The sequence below is a fragment of the Malurus melanocephalus genome, unplaced genomic scaffold (assembly GCF_030028575.1).
Source record: "Malurus melanocephalus ecotype Western Australia unplaced genomic scaffold, MMel_1.1 scaffold_539, whole genome shotgun sequence".
Taxonomy (NCBI): Eukaryota; Metazoa; Chordata; class Aves; order Passeriformes; family Maluridae; genus Malurus; species Malurus melanocephalus.
In genome coordinates, this window is record NW_026623771.1 from 56,033 (window position 1) to 78,835 (window position 22,803).

Below are 22,803 nucleotides of genomic sequence, written 5' to 3' on the forward strand. Positions count from 1 at the left end.
CAGATACACTACTCTAAAGATAATTCTGTAAATATCCCCTAAGTTCACCTGTTTCTTGTAAGGGAATGTTTTGATTGCATTGAGTATGAGGGTGTAAATTTGATCCATTCTTGTTTCCAAAGGTGGGTGTAGGAATTGCTGCAAGGTGATACCAGCATGTTATCCAGCTGGATGAAGGGATCACCCGTCCACAGGGGACATGGACACTGTCAGCTCCAGGCACTGAGCCTGGGTGATCAAACAGTGCCCCTTTTCCTCTCTGGTGGCCACGTGAGGAATGGGACTCCTCACTGAGCTTCACTGGGTCACATGGAAATTGGAAAATTCAAATTATTCTAAGGTAAGAGAGACTGTGTGTGTGTGTGTGTGTGTGTGTGTGTTTGTGTGTATGTGTGCATGAACCAGAGCCATCCTCCTTTATGGCAACAGAGGAGAGCAAGATCTGCACCACTTCTGTGCCTTGGGTCCCCCATCAGCATGGACCCCCCAGGCAAGTGCTGCACCCCTTACTCACAGGTGCCACAGAAGGCAGATTTTGCTGTTTCCTCAACTGCTGCTGCCCCTCTGCAAAAGACYACCTAAATAAAAGCAGTGCTGTATATAGAATTCTAAATAAATCAAGCCGACATACTTAGAAATGTTTTTATTAAATATTTTAAACTTCTGTATGAGACAAATAATATTAGTGGCTTTGTGCAACACAGTGGCATGTAAAGTAAAAACAATTTAATGTGCAAGAGAAGACAGCATTAAGTTACCCTTCACATTGGCCACCCAACCAGAATGATTACACATGGAAGAGTCACTTTTGGCRTTTCATGCACAGTGCATCCCCAAGCAGAGGGGACAGAACCCAGTTTCAAACAAGATGGCTTCAGAGCTGGAAAGAGGACAAATGATTTGGCCTGATGCCCAAATCACTTGTGAATGTCAGCATTTTGCTTCCAGGAGCCAGGCCATCAACTCTTCACAGCACATTGCATTGTTAAGTAAGTGTTTATCTGGAAGCAACACACAGTTATCCTTTTATGAAAATAAAATTAGCTCCAGATTCTTAAAAAAAATTCTTTTTACTTCCCTCACTGACAAAACATCCTTCCACATTAAAAAAAATGTGTTTAAGATGTATACTTTAAGTTTCCATTAATGGAAGTCTCAGATGTCGCAATAAGGCCGGCATGATCATTCTTTTTCTGGCAGCGGTTTCTGATGGCTTTGTAGATGGCAAAGGTAGGGATGGCCAAACTGGGCACTCCAGCCAGGACTACAATGACAGCGTACACCCAGGGGGGATATTCAACCTTCTCTGTTTTGGGGAACTCCTCCTGAAAGAGCAAACAACCRAGTTGTAGAAAGCCATGAGGAGCAAATTCCTGGAAACATGCGTGCGTGCATTCAATAATTCAACAGATCACAACTGTAATCAGAACAGTAGCTGGCTGTAATGGAACAGCAGTTTGCCAATTCCACAGCAGCTTTTGGCTCAAGGATTTCTGGCCTCAGCTATTTTGGACTGTTTTACTTAAAATTGATGGAAAGAAAATGGCATGAAAGAAGAGCCAGGAAKGGAGAGCTGGGGACTGGAGCACTTCCTGGGCACAACGGAAGGAATGTGGGAATGAGGGGGCCTGACAGGCCACCAGGGCTTTATTTTCTGAACAACCTTTGAGTGGGAAGGCTGAAATCAAAGGGTGAGGGAGAGCTGAAACATTTTYAAAAGGGAAGTGAGATTGCAAAGGAGGAGAAAAGGAAGCAGTCCCATTTTCATGTAGCAAGTTTGCCAGAGAACTGTTTCAGATGGGAGATTAATATTACTGACAATGACCCTTACATTAAAGAAGAATGCTTAAAATAATTATAAATAAATATTTTGGTTTATACACTTACATAGTTAGGGTCCCAAACGCTGTAGAGTAGTTCTTGGTTGACTTGCACCACAAAATAGAAGAAAAAGATAACTAACATAATGAGAGGACTGACAAGTCTCCAGGTAATCTGCCAGAAAATGTTGGGTTTGTGTCCAATCATGAACTCAATATCCTTGTTAAACCTAGAAACAAAAACAGGAAGTTCAGGACCTTAAAAGCTGATCAGGATCAAAGGATGCCTGCTCATAGGAAGGGAAGTCCAAATTACCCCAGGAATTTGCTAATGTCAGTGTGAGACCAGAATTGACAAAATCAGGAATTAGCCCTCAGTAGGTCAAAGTAGGGCACCCATCACTGCAAGTCAGCAAAATTATTTTTGGAAATGTACTATCTTCAAGAAGTCTGTGAAGCATATATGGAATAGTTTCAAAAGAAAAGAGTCAATGCAGACAGACTTTCCCCAAAACACATTGCAGTGTTGCTTCACAGTTGTTTGATAAGGACCTCGGCACCACGTAAATTAAAGGGAGTGACACAATATTAAAAATTAACAAAAGCAAATAGCAGTAATATTATAATAGATTCTATGTTTGCCTATTTGGATATCTACCAGTTTTCTCAGGTTAAATCATGAAACAATATTTAACTTTACATATTATTAAGAACACCTACAATTGTGTTACTTGATTTATTCATGGAACATGCAGTGAACAATGGGGCAAAATATTTCCACAAGAAGAAACAATCCTTGCATTGTGAGTGGTACTCTCTGCATCAATTCTGAGCCAATTTATGGCCTCTCCATATAATGCAACACCCTGTGCACACTCTTCTTAAAAAGAGTTTGGAAACTTGGGGTTTCTGTTTTAGTCCTTCTGTCTGACTTTCCTGCCTATCCTATGGGAATAAACCTGAGAGGGTTATTCAGTTGGTCCTTCAACTATGAACAGCACACTGAATCCACTTGAATCTCAATTATTATGYAAATTGGTTTTATCTTTTCATCCCTACTTTCTGAGATCTAGGTGTCTTAAAATTATATGGAGCCCTATGTTCTGACTGCGGCACACGTTCAGGTGCKGTTCATGTGTGTCATGGATAACACTCATGTTCTCCTTCAAGCATTTTTCTACCAATGACCCTGTCTCAGAAAAAGGTCACAGAAACTCATCAGGAGCAGATCACCATTTTTGGGCAGCCCTGATAAGCTCTGTTCTCAAAGAAGCCTGCAGCGACGTGTGCTGGCCAGGAACATTAAAGTTTGGTATGAGGCTCCTTTCTGAATCAAACACACACATTGTCCTCACTTTATGGACTCAACCCATGTTTGTGTCCTGGGAATAATTTTGATTTACTTTGTAAAGAGTTCTGAGATCTTAAAGGGAAGGAAAAGTGATAAATAYAGACTTTTCTGCCCTTAACAAGTTAAAACAAGCCTTTTTTCTCAAGGGTATACCATCTAATTTACCTAAGCTGATTCATGCTTCCTCAAGTAGTATAAAAATATAGGAAAATGGGCCACGAGGGCATTCACCCCATGGCCAGGAGCAGCAGCTGGATCTGGCACATGTTCAAGTAAAACTTGTGGGTGGTTGAATTCCCTGTACTTCGTTTCACATTTCTTATGTTTTAATTATAAACATGAAGATGTTGAAACTTGATTTATTATATCTCTAGAAAGTTGAGAAGATAATTAGTCACTGCTACAACTGATAAAGTCCTGGATTTATCAGCTGGGAATGTATCTCAGTAGCCTTGGATTTGCAACCTGCTGTAAACCAATATCTGTAACCTGCCTGGAGATCCCTGTGTTGGACAGTATCATTTAACACTCCCTGTAAACACTCCTGGGATATACTTCTGTCTTASACCTTCAGCTCAGTGCCAATGTGCTTGTACTTTGCTTTTGCTAATTAATTGTTTAATACAATTATCCTAAAGAAGAGTTATTGTAATGTAACCACATTTAAAATGCAAACGATAAATAGTGGCTCTTACGTAAATGTTGCAAATACCTCCATTCTGATGCCTGCTCTGAAAATACATTATTTGCACTCATATTATTGTAATCCAGGACTCTTATTAATGCCTAAGATTTTCTTGCAATATCTTAGGGATGTTATTTGAGCTGTTAAAGAGCATTCTTTATTATAATTTATTAATAAAGTGGAAAACTTCAATGTAAAAATTCTTTACAAGCTTTATTTATTTAAGTTGAGAACTCTTTAGGAAACCTGAAATATACAAGCAACCCTAAACTACAACTGCATCATTTCAGTAATTTCTGAAACTCTGTGTACAGAGATGCAGCAAGATTGTAGCTATACAATAATAATCACTTTATGCAATGATGTCTAGTAATGGTTAATCTTTATTTCATACCTGTCTATTCCATAGATGTAGACAACGGCAAACATCTCACAAAATGCAATTATCAGCAGGGGAATGGAGCCAGCAAAACTATCAAATAGAGCCAGCCAGTAATTGCCAGAATTCAGCACAAAAATGAAAGCTATCAAATAGCACACCACACAAACGAGACCTGTAGGRAAAAAAAMCAAAACAACAGCACACTTAGGCAAAGAAAGCAAAAGCAAAACGAGAAAGAAATGTATTTCCCTAGTAGCTATAAAACTGAGAAAGCCTGAAGATTACCACTTTTTTTTTTTTTTAATGGCACTCTAGGGAGACCTTCTTCAGTGTGGGTAAAATGGTAAAACTGTCCTAACACTGTGCAGGTGGGAGATGTTGCAAACAAAGAGAGAGAAAGCTGAGGAAAGAAAACAGGTCCTCTTTCTTGTAGTTGATGGGACAGTGTTGCCCTAAGAGAAATCCTGCCTGGGTGAAGGATTCAGATCCTCCAGCTTCCCAGTGGAGGAGACAATGGTCATCATGAGCAGGCTGATGGGCAATCCTAAGGTGAGCAGTTGTCTGCAGGCTCAGAAGGAACCTCACAGGAGCTGCCCCCGTGGGGGACATGAGAAAACCTTCAGTAAATTATTTTGGAGTCATAGGACCACTCCAGATCAGAAGGTAGAAGGAGGGTGGGCTGCTTTTTGGGCACAAAAGCTGTTCCCTGGTGGAGGAGGGGGGGCCAATTGTCTCTAGAAAAGCTCTTACCAGTAACAAGTTCCTTCGGCACTCTGGAGGGTATAAGCTTAAGATCTTGTAAAGGTACCAGCACACCTTCCATATTTCCAAACATAGAYGACAAACCCAAGCAGAAGAGCATGATGAAGAACAGAATGGACCACAAAGGTGAGACAGGCATTTTGGTGATAGCTTCCGTGAAAACAATAAAGGCCAGGCCAGTTCCTTCAGCTCCCTGGGGAAGATTTAGGATCATTAACATCACATGGTACTTAAATTTACATTGGTGTTCACTAGACTTGGTGATTAAATAGTTGCTATGCACTCTYACCATATTTAAGGTTCTCAATATGTGTTAGGGTGTTAAACTTACATCATTCAGGAAAGCTTCCAGATCACAGGTTTCAAACTTGAGGCTTGCAAAAGTTGCCGGATCAGTCATGTTACAGAGCTGCTGCATTTGTTCAAAGTTATCCTGGGTTACGTTACCTTCTGGCAAATCAAATGCATTCATCAGAGTGAGAATATTTCTGAAAAAGTGAAATGGAAATAATTTGAAATTATTCATTTGTAAGCATCATCGGGATTTGTTTACATCATCAAACAAGTTATTGAGAGTATGATATCAAGATCAGATTTTGACATTGGAAAGTCCAGTAGATTTGCACGTGCAATTCTCTCTTTCTTCTTCCAGGGTGAGTGTGACACTGTCTTGCGTGGCACATAGATGGACATTCATGCCATATGTCAGCATGGAGAATAATGTAAAATATGGTTGCTTATGCAACATTTATGTAGGAAATCAGGTGGCTCAAACAATTACCACTTTCTATGGAATTCATTCCACATGATTTTAATTTTTTTTAAAGTAATGAGTACTTCTGATACCATGTGGGTTAAGAGCTGCAATTATTCAGAAATTACAAATCCATTGTTAACAGGCTAACAGAGCTGTCTCAGCCAAAAAAAAAACCTCTGCATATTCTGTTCTTTTTTTTTTTTTTACCCCACTAACTCACTTGTCAAAACAGTCATCATATCTTGCTGTGGCTCTGAATCCAATGATGGAATATATGACGGTAGCGGCGTAGATGGATGTGAAACCATTGATCACTGAGACGATCACAGCATCTTTCTCACAGTTGTTGCTGCATTTTAAAGAGAAGAAACAATGGATGTCAATCACATTCCCCAAGTAAATACTGAAATTGGCTATCAAGATTTAGAAAAAAGCACTCTRTAGATGCATGGGTACATCAACGTCTCCTCTAAGACCACACAAGTACTGCTATCAGACAGATTCAGTAAATTAAAACTTGGTGCCTTGAGCAATTTAATAGCTATGATTTTGGTTTGTTTTGGTGAGGTTTTTCCCCTTCACATAATCCTGTTCATAAGGAATAACTGCCTGAATTGTTTTCATGTCTGCCTCATGGGAAGTAAAGTATGAGGGGCAAAAGGGYATGCCCCTCCTTTTCAAGTATGGTATGGATGTGTGCAGACACACAACGCCATGGGCGTTGTGCCTCCACTGCCTCCACTGCCCGTGGTGAAAGATTTGGGTTGGAATTCTCAGGCAGGAAAAGTGAGCAGAAGTTCACTTTTCACAGCACTTAGGTATGGTGAAATTACAGTAGCAAAGGGCACTTGGGAGGRGTTTTCTTTGACTGCTGAACAAAAGAAAGTTCAGCATGTTCTCAAGTTTTGGAATACCAATGGAATGCTAAGCTGATAAGATGGGACAGAAGAGCTGTTTGTAGAAACTTCTCTGCTGCAGGCAYTTCTTGCCCATGTGCTTGTGCCAACACAAAAAATTTGCAGAGCCAGAAACAGACTTTYGTCTGAGGGACAAGGTAAAATACCAGTATTAAATTAGTTAATGGTTTTATGAGAAGGCTGTAAAACTGTAAATATCTTATTTCTTCTGGGCAAGAGAGGRGTACTGAGATTAACTTGATGTTGTTATATTTAATTTTCTGAACACGTGCAAGAGAAGAGACAAGCCTGTCCAACCAAGACCTGTCACACTGTGTCCTTTCCCCATTTATAACATTAAAAATAGGCTTCTGCTAGATGTAGGGAATGGAATGGAAATTCCTTGCTGTAGTCTTGCACCAGTTTTTACAATGTAATATGAGATTCTCGATGACAGGCTTGAAATATCTTTTTTCCTTTTGGAGAAAGTAAAATGCTCAAGCTCCTTCTCATTATGAATTAGCGAATCCTTGATGGCATTGAAACCTTATTGTATTTTCTGATGTTTTTATATTCCCAAACCATCCAGGGACAGAGTCACTGACAACTGGTCCAGCTGATGCTGCATTGCAGGTGGCCCAACACCACAGTGTTACACTATGGAACTTGCATGGGGATTTTTTACTTATATTTTCTTGGGAGTTTAATGACTTTCTTCAGTTTCCTCCTTAAGTTATGAATCATTGAGCACTGAACAAACATGGGCTGATGCCACCGGCCTGTGTGCTGGAAAACCCAGAGGACACTGCTCCTTTGCTTTSTGCCTTTTGGAAAGGTGAATACTCCCACGGCCGTGGGACATTGACTTGGACCTTAACCAGGGCTTGACACCTCTCACTGAGACTTGCAGGCACCAAAAATTCCAGGTGATCTTTTCAAAAACACCTGAAATCAAGAGTGGGATCAAGGAACTCCCTTAGCGACTGAGATGCTGGTGTGGTATAACTGAACCCGAACTAAAACTGAAACATCGATTTCTGAATGCATGACCAAACCATATATCCAAAACTTAATTCAGAAATGTTCTTCAAGAATATTAGATTTAGAAAACGCCACAGGGTTTTCCTTTCAAGAATTCTGAAGGGATGGCAGGCRCCAAGAGGCATTTGTGACTCCAATATTTTTATGAGGGGGAGTGTAGAATACAGTGCTRCATCATAATTTGCAGGCTGGATCAGAATCTGGGTGATCGGATTTCTCACTCCCTGGCCMCAGTGCACATATATCAGGGAACCTAACCTAAATTTCCAAATTAGATATATCTCCTCATCTCAAAGSTAGAGTTTTAAACTGTGTTCTGGGAATTGATTTGGAATGTGTGCTCTGACAGCACTGAGACCAGGGGATCCTCGTGCACTGAGCACTCCCACGGAGGAAACTCCTGCTCATCAGCTGCTGGTGGGCAGCCTGTCCCCTGCTTTCTACCCTGCATTGTCATTTCTAGAGGAAGTCAGCCAGAAGAGGGACTTGAAATCTTGGTTCAGGACGGCTGGAATCAGTCAGAGGAGATGCACCTTACTCATTTGAGGGGAGGCTGTCCCAGTCCCGAGCAGCACCATAACAGGGCAAAAGGAGAGACGTTTCATTTGAAAGAATGAAATACTCATGTAAAATTTGGGTTTTGCCTGGCTACTTACTGAACAGAGTTGTAACTGGAGAATGAAATGAGGCCTCCAAAGGCCAGGGAGAAGGAGTAAAACACCTGAGCTCCTGCATCCAGCCACGTTGTTGGGTTCGCCAGCTCSGTAACCTGAGGCATCAGACACACAGCTTTAAGCACATCCAACATTGCTATTTAAACGGAGTGTGAGAGATTTAAAACAACAATTAAATCAAGAACATTRACCATGCAAAACTCAGTTCTTGAAAAGTTTCAACAAACTTACTTTTWTTTCTAAGAGAAAACTCATCTGAAGTTTTTATATAAGTATTWTGAAAATGGATTAAAAAATTATTTTCATAGCTGACAGCTGCCACATCTCTTTTCAGAAAAGGTCTTTATTTCTTGACATTAATAATGATCATTTAGAGAGCTGCTCATGGGAAATGATCCCACCTTTAATTTTGTTTAAAAACTGTTGCATAATTAAGCCATTGTCTTAGGTCTTTTGTTCATATGGCAATTAGATGGATTCTACTCCCAAAGACGTGATTTATKCTTTAAATTTAGGCTGGTTCATAGGTAGAATACAGGAAAATAAATCAAGCCACAAAAATGGCAATTCCATTGCTCTGTGATTCCATTTGTTATAAMAGATTTTGATGGAGAATGGAGAGAGAGAAAATATTGGTGTATATGTACACTTGTTATATCCAATGCAAAGGATTCACCTCCCTGAAACAAGATTTTTAGGGTGTCTGAGGGACAGTTAGAAAAACAGCAGTGGAGAGGACTAATTTTCAATCAGTTTTTAACTACAGAGAGAGCTGTATCGTGTTTCACTGAGCAAGGCAGAAAGTGACTTACATTAGGGGTGAAGAGATAAACAATTCCRTTGGTCGATCCTTTCAGCGTCAAGCCACGGATCAGGAAAATGGTGAGCACCACGTAYGGAAGAGTTGATGTTACATACACAGCCTGCACAAAAAAAATGTAAATGAACCAYTCAAATAAAACAAAACACTTCAATTTCTATAAAGAAGCATGGCACTGAAGAAAAGAGGGGAATAATCAAGGTATGGTGACCAACAATAGTCAACAAAAGTTGCAAGTGAGTCACAGCATACTGCAGGAATAAATGTTCAGTGTAATAGTATGTGTGGTACATTTTGATAATAAACTTTTTTTTTAGCAGTATTTGTCTTTTTTAGACAAATTATCATTGTTGAAATTCAACCCAGACCACTCAAAAACAGCATCAAGCATAACCTACACCCTGAGACCAGACTGATGCACGGATGGATTCTTAGGGCTTTGCCTGGAAGGACAATATTATCTCTTTCACAGAGATAATATTTAGGACTAGCACAAACCCAATAAATCTGTATAGGTATGTTTTGAAGAAAATGGCCWTAAAAAAAAGAGAGTCCCTCAATCCATCATGAAAGATTAATATTAGTGTAAAGGKGATAATAGCTAAAGAATGTGTTACTAGGATCTGTGAAGACAAGGAAGATTCACAAAAAAATTGCTCACAACAATCTCCACAAAAATCAAATCAAGTCAGATTCCATTTCATTCACCTTCATTTTTCAAAAAGCAGTCCCAGTGATGTCAAAATTTTAGATGTGCTTTTACACAAAAAACCAGACCATTTCTACAGCTTTATTAATTCTGTATAAATAAGAACTCACAACAGCATGATTAATATAATCTCATAAAAAATCCCCCCAAGAAAGAGTACCTTTCCTGTTGTTTCAATGCCTCTGATTGTGCACACGTACAGCACACCCCATGCACAYGTTAAACACAGCAAAAGCCACCACTGGATACTGCCGGAATCGTCAATGGAAGTGGAGATGTTCAGCGTTTCTCTGTACCAGAARTAATCTACAGGAGAGCTCTTGGCACACTCTTCTATGTAATCTGTAACACCACAAAATGGTTGTCATTCTGTATGTCTTTTATTTATTTGAAAAAAAAAAAGGAAGCTAAATAATAGATACAAGTGTTCTAAATTGTTCCACTTAATGCCACTTTTGTTGTTGGCAAATTTTCAGATTTTTAGAGGCTAATTTAATGGCAAAATGAGAGATTTGGAAGACAAGTGTTTAACAGCTGTTTTAATATGGTGGCTCTTCTCTTCCCCATGTCCTTCAGCAATATTTTGTCTTTCTGTTTTGTGGGGCATTGCTCAAGGTCTTGTCAGCTCAATTTGAATCCTTAGCTCCCTGCAGTGTGCTGCCCTGTGCAATATTCTGCCCTGACCTGCCCTTAAATGAGGCTTTCCATACTTGTTCTGGAAGGAAAGGGGCAGAGCACTCTGACCCAGTGGAAACTCCTGCTTCACACAGTTTCATGCATGACCATGGAAAACAAGGCTGCTGTCACCAAGCAGTCTCCAAGGAGCTGCAGACATGCCATATTGAGAGGTACAGGTGTTTCAAATGGATTATGCTTTTTTTTTTTCTTTTTCATTATGCTAGTAGGGGGCTGTTGGTGAAGAGATGGATGAAACACATTGMCTAAATCTGGAAAATGCTAATGCTTATGCTAGACCTGCACTTAGTGAATATTCTGCATATAAACACATCTGTCAAAATCTACCATAAAAAGCCAAAATTTGACTCGAAGATTAAGAGCTGGCCGCCTTTTATGTAATGTGAGTTTTTACAAAACACAAGTATCAAATAGTGCAATGTGCCTGACAGCACTGCCGTGCCTTACTGCTGTTTCACAGAAAGGCTCCTTTGGGCTTACTGTGCTGTTAGAAATCTRTGCTGTGCAACAAAATACAATATTTCATAAAATATACCTGTTCTGTTGTCATTGAGAGGACAGTTGTTCCAWGGCAGGGGCTCTTGGAAGGAGTTGAAGAAATACCACATCACACAGGCAATAATAGCATTATAATATAAACCCACCAGGAAAGACACAAACATTGATGCAATGCCTGAAAAAAGAAAATCAGAACACAGTGTAAATTTCAACTCTCTTGTCTTCAAGATATATCAAAGTGTATGTTATCAACATCAACCTTTCCTTCCTCCCCTGCTACGTTTTGGATGCAGGTTTATCACTGTGAATTTGTTGCCTAAAGGTTGGACGGGTGAGTCTTACATAGAGTTACATCCTAAAGCTTCTCTGAGACCAAAGATGATGCCCATTTAGGAGCCAGCTTTATGGGAGACCCCACACGGTCCAGGTTCACAGCCTTGCCAGCTAATATCTAGGGAATTTAGGATGCTGGGTACAGCCCAGCTGATTTGGGGCTTTGCTCAAACGAGACTCAGAGATCTCCTTCTTCCTCAATGTCCCCGCAGAGGTCAGTAGAGGTGGTGGTGTATAGGATGGATGGCTGCCAGGAGGCACAGTCTGTGACCAGGCACAGAATTCACACTGGTATCTGTCCTCTGCTTGTTCCCAAGYCATAAACCTCTGATGACTTCTCTGGCAGACAGTAAATGCTAATGATTAGCCCCTGAGGGCTCTTAGGTTCTAAACAGTCTTGAAAAATTCCAGATGCAATGAACAATTATCTTTTGTAACTGATTTACAAATTCAGTGGATGCCAACACTGTCCTGTTTCTTCCCTGCCAAGCGTTTGGTTGAGGCTGGAAGGGATTTCTGGAGGTCACCTGGTCCATCCCCCTGCTCAAGCAGGGCCACCCAAAGTCAGCTGCCCAGGCTCATGTCCAGGCAGACTCTGAGTATCTCTGAGGCTGGAGATTCCACCACCTCCCTGGGCAGCACATGCTCACCCTGACAGCCCTTCCTGAGATCCACATGGCACCTCCTGTGTAATGAGGCACCTGTGGAGATTTCTATGCTGGGTGCATAAAGCTGCTTTTACTATATTTTCCAGTTGAGTGTCKGAATACTCCTGTGCCTGGCACAGAGGTGAAGGAGTGTTTTCTGCAAAATGCTGTTTCCATGGCTTTTGGTTTGTTTCCTCTCAGATGCAAAAAAGTAAAGTTAGGTGGAGCTGATGTCTATCAGTTAAAGACGCGACTAATATTTATCCACAGAACAGTTACAGAGCAATTTTTGGCATGCCTAAAGATTCATCCTAATGGTAAAAATGGCCAATATAGATAGCTCAGAAAATATCTCTAAGGCCTGAAATTGGTCTCAAATTAGAGAAAGGTTTTGAGTGGGCCCACAGCACTTGGGAATGTGAACACAAAATTGTCACTGTGCTTTATCAAGATTAGTTTGACTTATAAATGGAGTGTTAGCAAGAAGGGAAAAGTAATAGATCCTGGAATCTCGTACGGCACACCAGAATAAAACCTGAAAGATCTATTTAGATTCTTTAGATTATCAATTCCGAGACTTGTGCTTTCTCAGGCARCTTTTTGACTTACCAACTCCTTTCAGAGTAGGGTGGATAGAGCTCCATACGCCCACRCTGCCTTTCCTCAGCCTTTGACCAATGGCAAACTCAAGATGAAGCAGGGGGATACCCTCCAGGACTAGCAAAATCAGGAAAGGGATCATGAAGGCTCCTGGAATGGATAAGAAAAACAATGATTCCGGTGAGTGAAGCACTACAACAAAATAAAAACATGAGGTTTGTSAGATGTTGGCATGGCAAGCGACCTGTAGCATCTTTGTGGAAATCTTTCTCTGTTTTCTGAGCAAGGCTTTTGCCTGATTGCCCAGGCAGAGCACTCCATTACATATGTGGTTTCAAGTAGGAATTGTTATTCTTCCCAAGTGACACACATGAACAGAAATTACACACTCTCAAGGTTAAACTTTGAAAAATCCCCCTTTGTATTGCAAGTGGAGGAAAGGTAGCTACACTGCTGGAATGACTTCTCTTTCTTTTTTTTTTTTTTTTCTGCAAAAGATTATGGTTTTACAGCTGTGACTCACACAAAGTATATATGAAATAATTGAATGAACTAAGCAATGCACCTTGAAATATTAGGCAGGAGCCTGGGGCTGTCTGCCTAAAACAACAATAAGTTCTTGGCATCGTGTTCAACAACTTTTATGTTTGATTAGAAGACATCTGAGGTGCAGGGTCCAAACCTTACTGATTATGATAAAGTTGGTTAGTATAGGACAAGTATTCCTAATTAATTTTTTCCTGAACAAGGTGTACCTTGGATATGGGAGATAACACGGAACACCACTCTGGACTATGAAAGTGCAGAGTCAAATGCTTGAATATTGCTACACATTACAATTATGGTTATCTGTCATTACAAAATGTCTTTAACTACCAAATCTAAACRGAGCAAGTAATCTGAATGCAATAAAGAAAATGCAGACCAGAATGTGAAGGGTTCAGTCCTGGGTATTAACTGACACTTTCCTCATGTGTGCAATGAAAATCAGAGAGCAAGTGAAAGAGGAAATCTTTCCAAAAACTGAAAACCATTCCAAAAACTGAAATTTACTTCCTGAGGATTCCAAGTTRTCAAGAAGGGGAGCTGTGAGCACACAGCACACCTTTTCAATTTCTTTCTTTTCCCCTTTCTGTGTCTGTGCAAGGATGGCCATGGAACCCCTTCATCTGACAGCTCAATCATAGTTATGTTATGCTTAAAAACATCTACAGAATCTTAATAAAGGTACTTCTGTAAGCTTCTTGAGGCTGCARGAGCACTCTTGCCATGTCCACCACAGAAGGTGGTTCAGCTCCCAGAGCCCTGCAGCAAATTTTACACACCATGATGTCGATGGGGAAAGTTACAGTGCAGGGACTGTGCTGCTGCTGAACCTCCCTGTCTTGGAGGGAAAGCTACGTCTGCCCAGACTGCAAGAACTGTGTGAGTGGAGGCAAATTGTGAGCTTAAAATTAATGAGAAAGTCTCAAGCATGRAAAAATGGAGCCTAAATCAGAGCATCAATCTGCCTGCTCTCTGCTGAAAGCAAAAGGCTCAGACTGCATTTGGATGCYTTCTGATGCTGCACAGGAAAGAGCCTGATTTTCCCCCACTGCCAACAGAGATGGTAGCTATCAAAACAGATTTTTCTTTGACAGGTATGATAAGAAACAATTAGTCATGGCTTGAAAAGACAATAAAGGTTGTAAATTTCCTTATCGATAAGATCTTTGACCAGGAAGATAATTTCTAATCAAGTCCTTAGTCATCTTACTGTGACCTGATGAAAGAAAATGTGATGTATCTCCATTAGGAGCACCTCAGCACAACTGCCAGCCCAGTCTTGTTTCAAGAGTTGATCTAAAATCAGTGGAAGCTGAGTTTCAAGAGGTGTCAAGGACATAACCTCGGTGCAAATGCAGAGTATTTGGATCAGGTAGCTGTACAGATCCATCTTCTTCTGGACTTAACAGTTACCATTGCTGAAGAAGGGTTTACCAGAGAGAATTGAGAGTGTGGTAGAGCAGGAACATGTATGGCATCCAAAAGAGCAGGTAACGAGACAAGATCCAGATGAGGCAGCCATACAAAGTCTGTAGGGTCAGATTTCAGACCCTTAGGAGATGTCTTGGGCTTGAAACAGTGAGAATCCTCCGGAATTTAAAACTGTTAGTATAAACACAATGATTGTGTCCTTCTCTGATCTGACCCTCATGAGAGCTCCTGCTTAGAGCATGATATGAGGGAAACTGTGCCAGCATGACACGGGGTTGGAGCACTGGACATATTTTTGCTGCTTGCACTTCCATGCACTGCTAAGTAACTTTGTCAAAAGCCAGAGACTCCGTGTGTGGAGGCTGTCCCACTGACCCTCCCATCAGGAGGGGAGGATGGGTTCCCTCCCACAAGGAAAGGAAGCCATCAGGATATAAKGGGATGGAATGCAACACTGATGGGAGCACTCATTGCATACGCAGCAAAAATCTTGTTTTCTATGAAAGCAAAAGTAAAACAGTTAGGGGAAGTGTTATTCACAGTCAGAGGGTGGAGCACCAGTAGAGAAGAAACTATTTGAAGCCAAATTTGCATGCACAGCGTGGCTAATCAGATGAATTGGGGCCCTTAGGTGCACACCAGTGCATGTTCCAGYRCAGYYAAGGAATCCCATAAAGACGAAATGGGACAAGCCTCCAGAAACTGAAAGGACAGAGGGAGTCAGTTCCTTACTGTGACTGAGTCTAACACAGCTTCAGTGAGTCCCAGAGTCTCTGCCAGCACAGGTAAAACCTTTGCACTGTCAACAGCGATGCCAGGCACAGGTGGATGAGGAGCCCAGCACCATTTCTGGCTTAGCTGCCTTTCAGCTGCTGGTCAGCCAAGCATGGAGAGAGGGCTGCCCTGTCACATCTGACACTAGCAGCTCCTGCAGTCAGTAAACTTGTCGAAGTCCCTAGAGTGGTGGGAAACAGAGAGAAGAACCTGGTTTTGGGAGACTTCCTAGTCCCTCAAAAATTGGAATATGCCCTATATGCTTCACAGGTTTGTGACATGAAAACGCACCATCAGAAAAAATCGAGTCAGGAATTGACTGCTTTGGCACTGACACCACTTGTAACAATATCTCAACTGAGACCACAGCGCTATATTTGAATTTACAACTAGGGGTGTTCCCTTTCCTCATGATTGGGGTGGATCACCATAGTTCACCCTTTTCTGGCATTACAAAATAGACACTTTTCTCCAAAGTGAGACAACACCAGCCTGAGGCTCCTGGATCTAGCACAGAGCTGCTCCACACTAATGCAAAGCTTTTGTTCTGAAGGACTGAATGGTCTCCTGAGACTGGGATACAGCAGAGATGTGAGAAGTGAGGAAGAAAACAAATGAGATACTCTTCTCCTTGGAGATGATGTCCACATAATCCTTTTCCTGAAGGGAYAAACTGACTGACACAGAAGAAAGAGAGGAATAGTCAGCAAAGTTGGAAGTTTGGCAAACATCTCCATAAATAACAATTCATAAGTTAATTCAGTCTTTGACTAACAAAAAGTATGTCCCAAGTGAGTTTTTCTTCTGGCTTTCCTCTGAAACCTTTTCAGTTTGTGAGTCTACATTTTTACAGTAGTAGCTAGTTTTAAATGCAAGAAAAATTAACCATACTGATTTTAAAAACTGATAATTTTTTAGGAATAAGGTTTTTTGTATGTGGCTAAATTAYATACTTTATACAAGTCTGAGAATATCATGTCTGTACAGTTACCTTTGGCAACCAGCGTCAATAAAAAATATCTCTCCTGGTGCTCTAATCACTTTTCAGTGATTAGTCATTCATCCTGATGTGTGGCATGTGCCACAAAGGGCTCAGCATTTTCAGAAGCATTTTATGYATTTGAAAATACCAATATTTAGCTGTAGGAATGTTGCTGTATTTTCAATGAAATAAAATTACAGCTCTCTATTATATATGACACTCCTCTTGCTTGGATTCTTCAAATTCTAGGGTTCAATTCTAGCAGCCATCTCTGCCATATTTTCCCTTTCTCTCTATTTTCCCTTTCTCTCTATTTYCCCCCAGCCTTTCTGAAAGAAGCTATAATGAAAAATGCTAATTTGACTTGGCAAAGCTGCTATATAGAATCATGGAGTCATAATGRTTGGAAAAGACCTCTAAAATCCTGGAGACCAACCACTARCCACAGTGTTCACTGCTACACCRTGTCCCCAGGTGCCACACCCATGCACCTTTAGAACGCTTCCAGGTGCACGTGGGACATAAAAAGATAAATAAATACTTTTTAAGCTGTCACAATTTTATGTTCCTTACAAACAAACCAATGATCTGAAAATAGATGATGTATAGATGTGCATAAACAATTATTAGCATCCCATTCTGGAAACCTTAACAGCTGAGATATTAAATTCTCATCTTGTTTCAACAGCGTATTTCAGAGCAAATAATATTTGGTTTGAACATCTGTATAGTTGTTATTCTCTCTTTAATCTAAGAACTTCTTGTGTCAAATTGACAAAAATCCTAATTGCTTGCACATAATTGCTCACAAAGGAAAGGCAGGCAGGCATACTTCAGATGGAGATGTTTTACTACACAAACAYATTCTTAGACCTCCATTGCAGAAAYAWGGCATTTCATCAACTGCTAAGTGAGGAATTGCTGGTGTCTTTACTGTCACTTCATTCACTGTGGCATGCACAGAGATAAAAAAGTTCTCCCTCATGTAGTGGGAAGGTTTCCACATGTGAGCTGTAGACTTAGAGATTTTTTTTTTTTTAAATCAATGGTTTAAACATTAAATATGCATCCTCTTTTTTATAATGGTCATCAGGGATAAAATGAAAATGTTTAACAGTTGATTAAATGACTTGCTGCTCAATAAAGATTAAACAAAAGTTATGTACAATGTCAGAGAGCTATCAAATGAAGGGAAATTTCAATCTCATTACTCTGGTGAAATCATTGAGGCAAACACCACAYCTTTCACATTGTGTGCTTATTGAACTCTATTTCACCTTCGGTAATGATGGATTTAGACATTAAAGGATAAAGAGTGCTTTGCTCTACTAAATTTCACTGGGGTAAATATTCCATTAAAAAAATATAAACCACCAATTTCTTCTTGTGTATTCGGATATCTCAGTGTTAAAACACTAACATAGTGTCACTTTTAGGAAGAAGCAGCTCTTAAATAACTTCAAATTTAAGTTCAACATCTGAAAACAAGAGTTACTTGGAAACTCAGTGTTCTTAACTACCTTCACTACAAACAATTCACAGAGAAAAAAAATCTACCTTCTCTGAAGTCCAAATACCACATMAGGGCAAATTTTATAATTCACTGTAATCCATTTATGTTTCATAAGGGATATAAAATGTGCRAGCACTGGTTCCCAAAGCAGAGGGACATCCAACCTCATTCAGGAGTATCCTTGGCTGAAATACTCTCTACACTATTGACACCAGACCTCACCCATGCAAAACGATCCAAACATTCATCCACATAACTTGTATTCAAAAAGAAAAAAGTTAGGATCACAAAGCCTAAATCCTTAGAAATTGGAAACAATTTTCAGGAGATAGTCTGCACAACCTTGATTCTGCACATACCTAATATCTGATATGTGCTCACACAAGGCTTTTTCTCATCTACTGGAGGTATTTCCTGCACAGCAAATTGCTGCTTGGGACTTTTTAGAAAATCTCTTAATGCACAACCATAATCCACCATCATATCCAGTGTGAGCTTTAGGACTCTGAAATAATCACTCTGGGAACAATCCRAAGAGGAACACAGTCCCCATTTCCAATGGGACAACAGGAGCAGGGATTCCTGCTGCTCTGCACCCAGGATTCAGTGAAGACTTATCTTGAAGACAAAAAGTATTAATATATACACCACCCAGGGTAAAGGCACTGGACCTACTGGGGAAAAATGGAGTTTCCTCAGTGAACTGAGTGAACAAGTGTGGTGTTTGCTTTCTAGTGGATAACTTGGAAGGAGGTGCATAATGTTGCAGTTTTATCCTATTCTGTTATAGAGACACATCTGTGCCCCCGAGAACCACAAAAATGCAGATGAATGAATGATCTTGGCCACTGCGTGGAGGGTCAAAGACCGAGACAAAACTTGCCCCAAATGTCTAATCCATCCACATTTCCAATTGGATGTAGGTGAAGCTGGATAGAGGGAGCACAACAGAGGTCATGACACACAATGACTTCCACAAGCATCCCACTCTGGAGCAGTTTTGTGGTGTCAGGGAGTTTCCTTCAGCAATCTGACAGCTGCAYTCAAAGATGTTGCAGTGCTGCCTCTGTTGGGTGCTTGGTAAGCTGAGAACGTGGCTGAATGGGAATTAGAGATGCAGCAGACAGAAAACCTCATGAGGCAGAAATCGTCTCAACRCCAAATATCTTGAGAAATAAGAACTTCAAGATCTGTTCTTACAATGCAAATAATCATATGTACAAATTCAAAGGCATCCATCCAAAGAGCAGGCAGGTTTTGGGTTTTTTTTCTTGATTTAAAGGAGAAGTTTGAGAACAGAAACTGGAATAGGAGGAGGACAGTGGTGGCAGGAGCTGGATTTAGACCTACCACAAGAGGCTGAGGTGCACTGTACAGCAGAGGAGGAGGAGGAGAAATTGCACAAAAACTCTCCATCCTTATGTGTGAAGAAATTAGGGAGTCCTTTTTAAGAAGTCACAGGAAGGCATTGCTTATTATTGATATGAGTCAGCATTTGGTGCTGTGCAGAAAAATTGATAGAAAAGGTAGCAAGTCTGGCTAGAAGGACACATCTGTGCATTAGGTTACAATTCCTTTGCCATGTTCTCCATAATTTGAGTGAGAGAGTCCCAGGGAAAAGAAAAACGCCCAGGGTTAACTGTCAGTGTTCCCCAGAAAGGACAAACTACAGAATGATGAGAAAGAGAAATAATCACTGCCAGAGGACTGACACAGATGCAAGCAGTACATAAATCTCCAAGGACTTCAGTCATAAAACCATGATCCATACCAAGTTCTTTGCATTTGTTGAGTGCTTGCTTTTCAGCTGCATTTCATATGACCGGAACACAAGGGAAAGACAGAGCAAAAAGAAGGCAAGTGCCTATAAATCCACCCTGGAAAACAGGGCATGCCCACTTTCTAAAACTAAGTAGAACATGAGAAGCCAGCAAATACCATCAATTTTGGAGACMTACATCCACTTATTTTCAAATTCAAATTATCAAATATAGCAAAGGTCTTCTGCCTGTGTATGTGTGTATCTTGTAACTTTCTTGCTACGAGAGCTGACTCTGCTGCAAACGACCTCCAGTGTGCACTGCAAGCTCTAAACACCAGTCCATGTTAGAGAAATAAAAGCATCTCCTCTTGMAACTGAGCCACCTGTTGTTACATGTCCCTGAGTCTGTGTGAGCAGCTCCCCACAGAGCCCTCATTTGTCCCTTCCCTAACTAGGATGCAATTTTCAAACATCTTACGATGTACATGCAATGAAAATGAATTTGAAATACTGTTCCTTAAGCCAAAATTTTTCTTTCAAGATCAAATATTACAAGGAACAAATTTCACACAAATCCCAGAGTGAAACATAGACAATAACTAGATAGCAGACAGAAAAATCTATAAGAAAATGAAAAAATTATGTTGCCGTGTAATATTTAAGCAATGGTTCAGCTCAAAATGACATTTCAAAACAAATAGCAAAAGAAAACAGAATTTATTCAGTCCTTACCTAACCAGTAAATAACAACATTCAGATTWCAAATGACTTAATACCACCAACTGTTAAAAAATTGTTCTGAATGTTAACTATATTCATACTGTTACTCCTAGCACAATTTACACAAAAGCTGACYCTACAGGTGATGCACAGATCAGTCAAAGCCCAATGAAGAACCTTTTATAAAAAGATCAGTTGGGATTACGATCAGAATCATAGTCCCAATTAGTTTATCAATATTTAAAATACACTATGTGTGTGTGTGTATGTATGTATATATATGTATGTATGTATGCATGTATGAAAAGCAACAGTGGGTTTAGATTGAGAAAATAAACTTATGTAGAGGACAGTGGAAGACTCATTTGCTCAATCCTATATCCTAAAAAACCCCAGACCCTTCCTTTTCTTCCATCACTACCATGACTTCAGTGGGTGTCCGTGACCTGTGAAATCCCCTTGTCCATTACACATTCTGGAGAGAACATCACTGTCCCCACAGGAGCTGACCAGTTCTAAACACATTCCATGATTTCCTTGTCAAAAGAGAGATTAAGCCTGGTTTATCCCCAAAGTCAGTTAAGATGTAGTAAAGACATACCTCCTCCGTGGCTCTGGCAGAGATACGGGAACCTCCAGACATTTCCCAAGCCCACACAAAACCCTACACACGTCAGCATGTACTGAGCCTTGTTGTCCCATTTTGGTCTGGTGTCTGCCTCTTCTTTCTCCAGCACCTCAAGTTCAGCATGGGAAGGTATCCTGTCCTCCAGGCCAGGATTGGGCAGCTTTAGCTTTACCATATTTTAAATTTCCTGCCTGAAAGGGCTGCCAGTGAGGGATAATGAAACAGGCAGCCTGTCAGAACCCTGCTCAAGAAGAGACCATCTATTTGCTGTCTTCAGCTATATATAGTGAACCTTTGGCACTGGACTTGTAAGTGCMGGCTTGTGGTAAAAAGAAGCGTCAGCAAATCATTCGATTGACCAAGTCAGCTCTGACACTTATTAATGCTTTATCTGCCAAGGTTTTAGGGAACAGTCTGTTCGTCCAGTAGGATGCATTGATTTCAGCTAATGCAATCCAGGAGATTATTTGGCTATAAACCATAATCGCCTATAAGGATATGTAACGTCCCTTGCCACTCCCCTGTTTAAACTCCCTTAAATACATATACAGCCCTAGCAAACGAGGAATAGTAAGATTCCACTGGCCTCAGACTAAATATAGAGATTTCATATAACTTTTTATTAGGAAGATAAACTGATTGTGAYGCACCATCACGTTCAGCTTCCCATTATGTAAGCTTTCAAAATTGCATTGTTCATAATAAAGGTTGCTCTGMAATAGATTGTGCTCTACTAAATGTTCTGACCAAAAGGATGGAGAATGAAAGGGAYTATAAAATCTGACCTTTATAGTCATAAAGCATAGTCTGCTAATCCTAACGCCCCTAATCAGTACAGAACAAGGTCTGGAGAACATGATGCCAGTCCTGTATATGGRCTTGAAATCAAAGGTCCCTTCACCTTCTCAGTGCCCCTAGATATARTGGTCAAAAATAAAAAAGGGACACTGGTTAACAAATATCACAGATACTACTCATATTCTCATTATTTCAGTACARCCATAACAAAACTGTTCCCTTTGAACCTCATTGTTTTCAAAAGATAAGTACTTGTCGCTGAAAACTATATAAAAAAATCTAACATTGTATTTGTTATAACGAATTTTGTCAGCTACAGGCTCATTGCATGCAGTGATACAAGGTGATCAGGAGAGATCTTGTAAGTCCAACCCCTGGAAAAAGAGGAGAACACATCACAGAATCCCTTTGCAAATCTTATCATGTTTATTCAAAGTTGATTCCAAAGGATATTCAATATCTTTGGATAGAAAAGTTATCAAAAATAGTCTTCATCCTTCACGTGGACAACTGTATACAGTAGGATTTTCCCTGTGTCTTATAACAGGCATTAATATTCCCCTAACGTGACGTGAAATATCTCAGTCTGCCTAGTGACAGCACTTGMCTTTTTCATGACCCTGTCAGGTCTGTGGATGTGCTATCTCCTGATTAACYACTGGATCAGCAATTTTCTTCTCCTTTACTGATTCAGAACTTATTTTTCTAAGTTGCCAAAAGCATATGTTCAATTTCACTCTGTTTCTGCTGCTCCAGTGCATTGAGCTGCACAGCTCTTCCTGAATGATACTTTTACAGCATTCACAATCMTTCTGAGATTGTGTCAGGAGTATTTCGTAAACATGCTACTATTTTTTATCCTTAGTCATTAGAGGAAGATGACAAAACACTGTTCTTGAACTGAACCTCGAGGAGCTGCCTTCGGAACAGTTTAGACCACCATTTCTGCTTTCAAGCACAGCTTACTATCATARTTAG

At 40.3% G+C, this 22,803-nt stretch overlaps 1 protein-coding gene across 1 annotated transcript; it reads right to left on the bottom strand.

Moving 5' to 3' along the window:
- Nucleotides 1–1,082: 1,082 nt before the first annotated feature.
- SLC6A19 (solute carrier family 6 member 19) lies at nucleotides 1,083–21,232 on the bottom strand. Its single transcript, XM_057381886.1, has 12 exons — nucleotides 21,001–21,232; nucleotides 12,681–12,821; nucleotides 11,129–11,266; nucleotides 10,058–10,239; nucleotides 9,181–9,291; nucleotides 8,351–8,463; nucleotides 5,978–6,106; nucleotides 5,332–5,488; nucleotides 4,989–5,193; nucleotides 4,251–4,410; nucleotides 1,888–2,050; nucleotides 1,083–1,325 (listed from the first exon to the last, which is right to left on the bottom strand). The coding sequence occupies exons 1-12, from the start codon at nucleotides 21,200–21,202 to the stop codon at nucleotides 1,119–1,121; spliced, it is 1,908 nt and encodes a 635-aa protein (XP_057237869.1). The 5' UTR covers nucleotides 21,203–21,232; the 3' UTR covers nucleotides 1,083–1,118.
- Nucleotides 21,233–22,803: the final 1,571 nt, after the last annotated feature.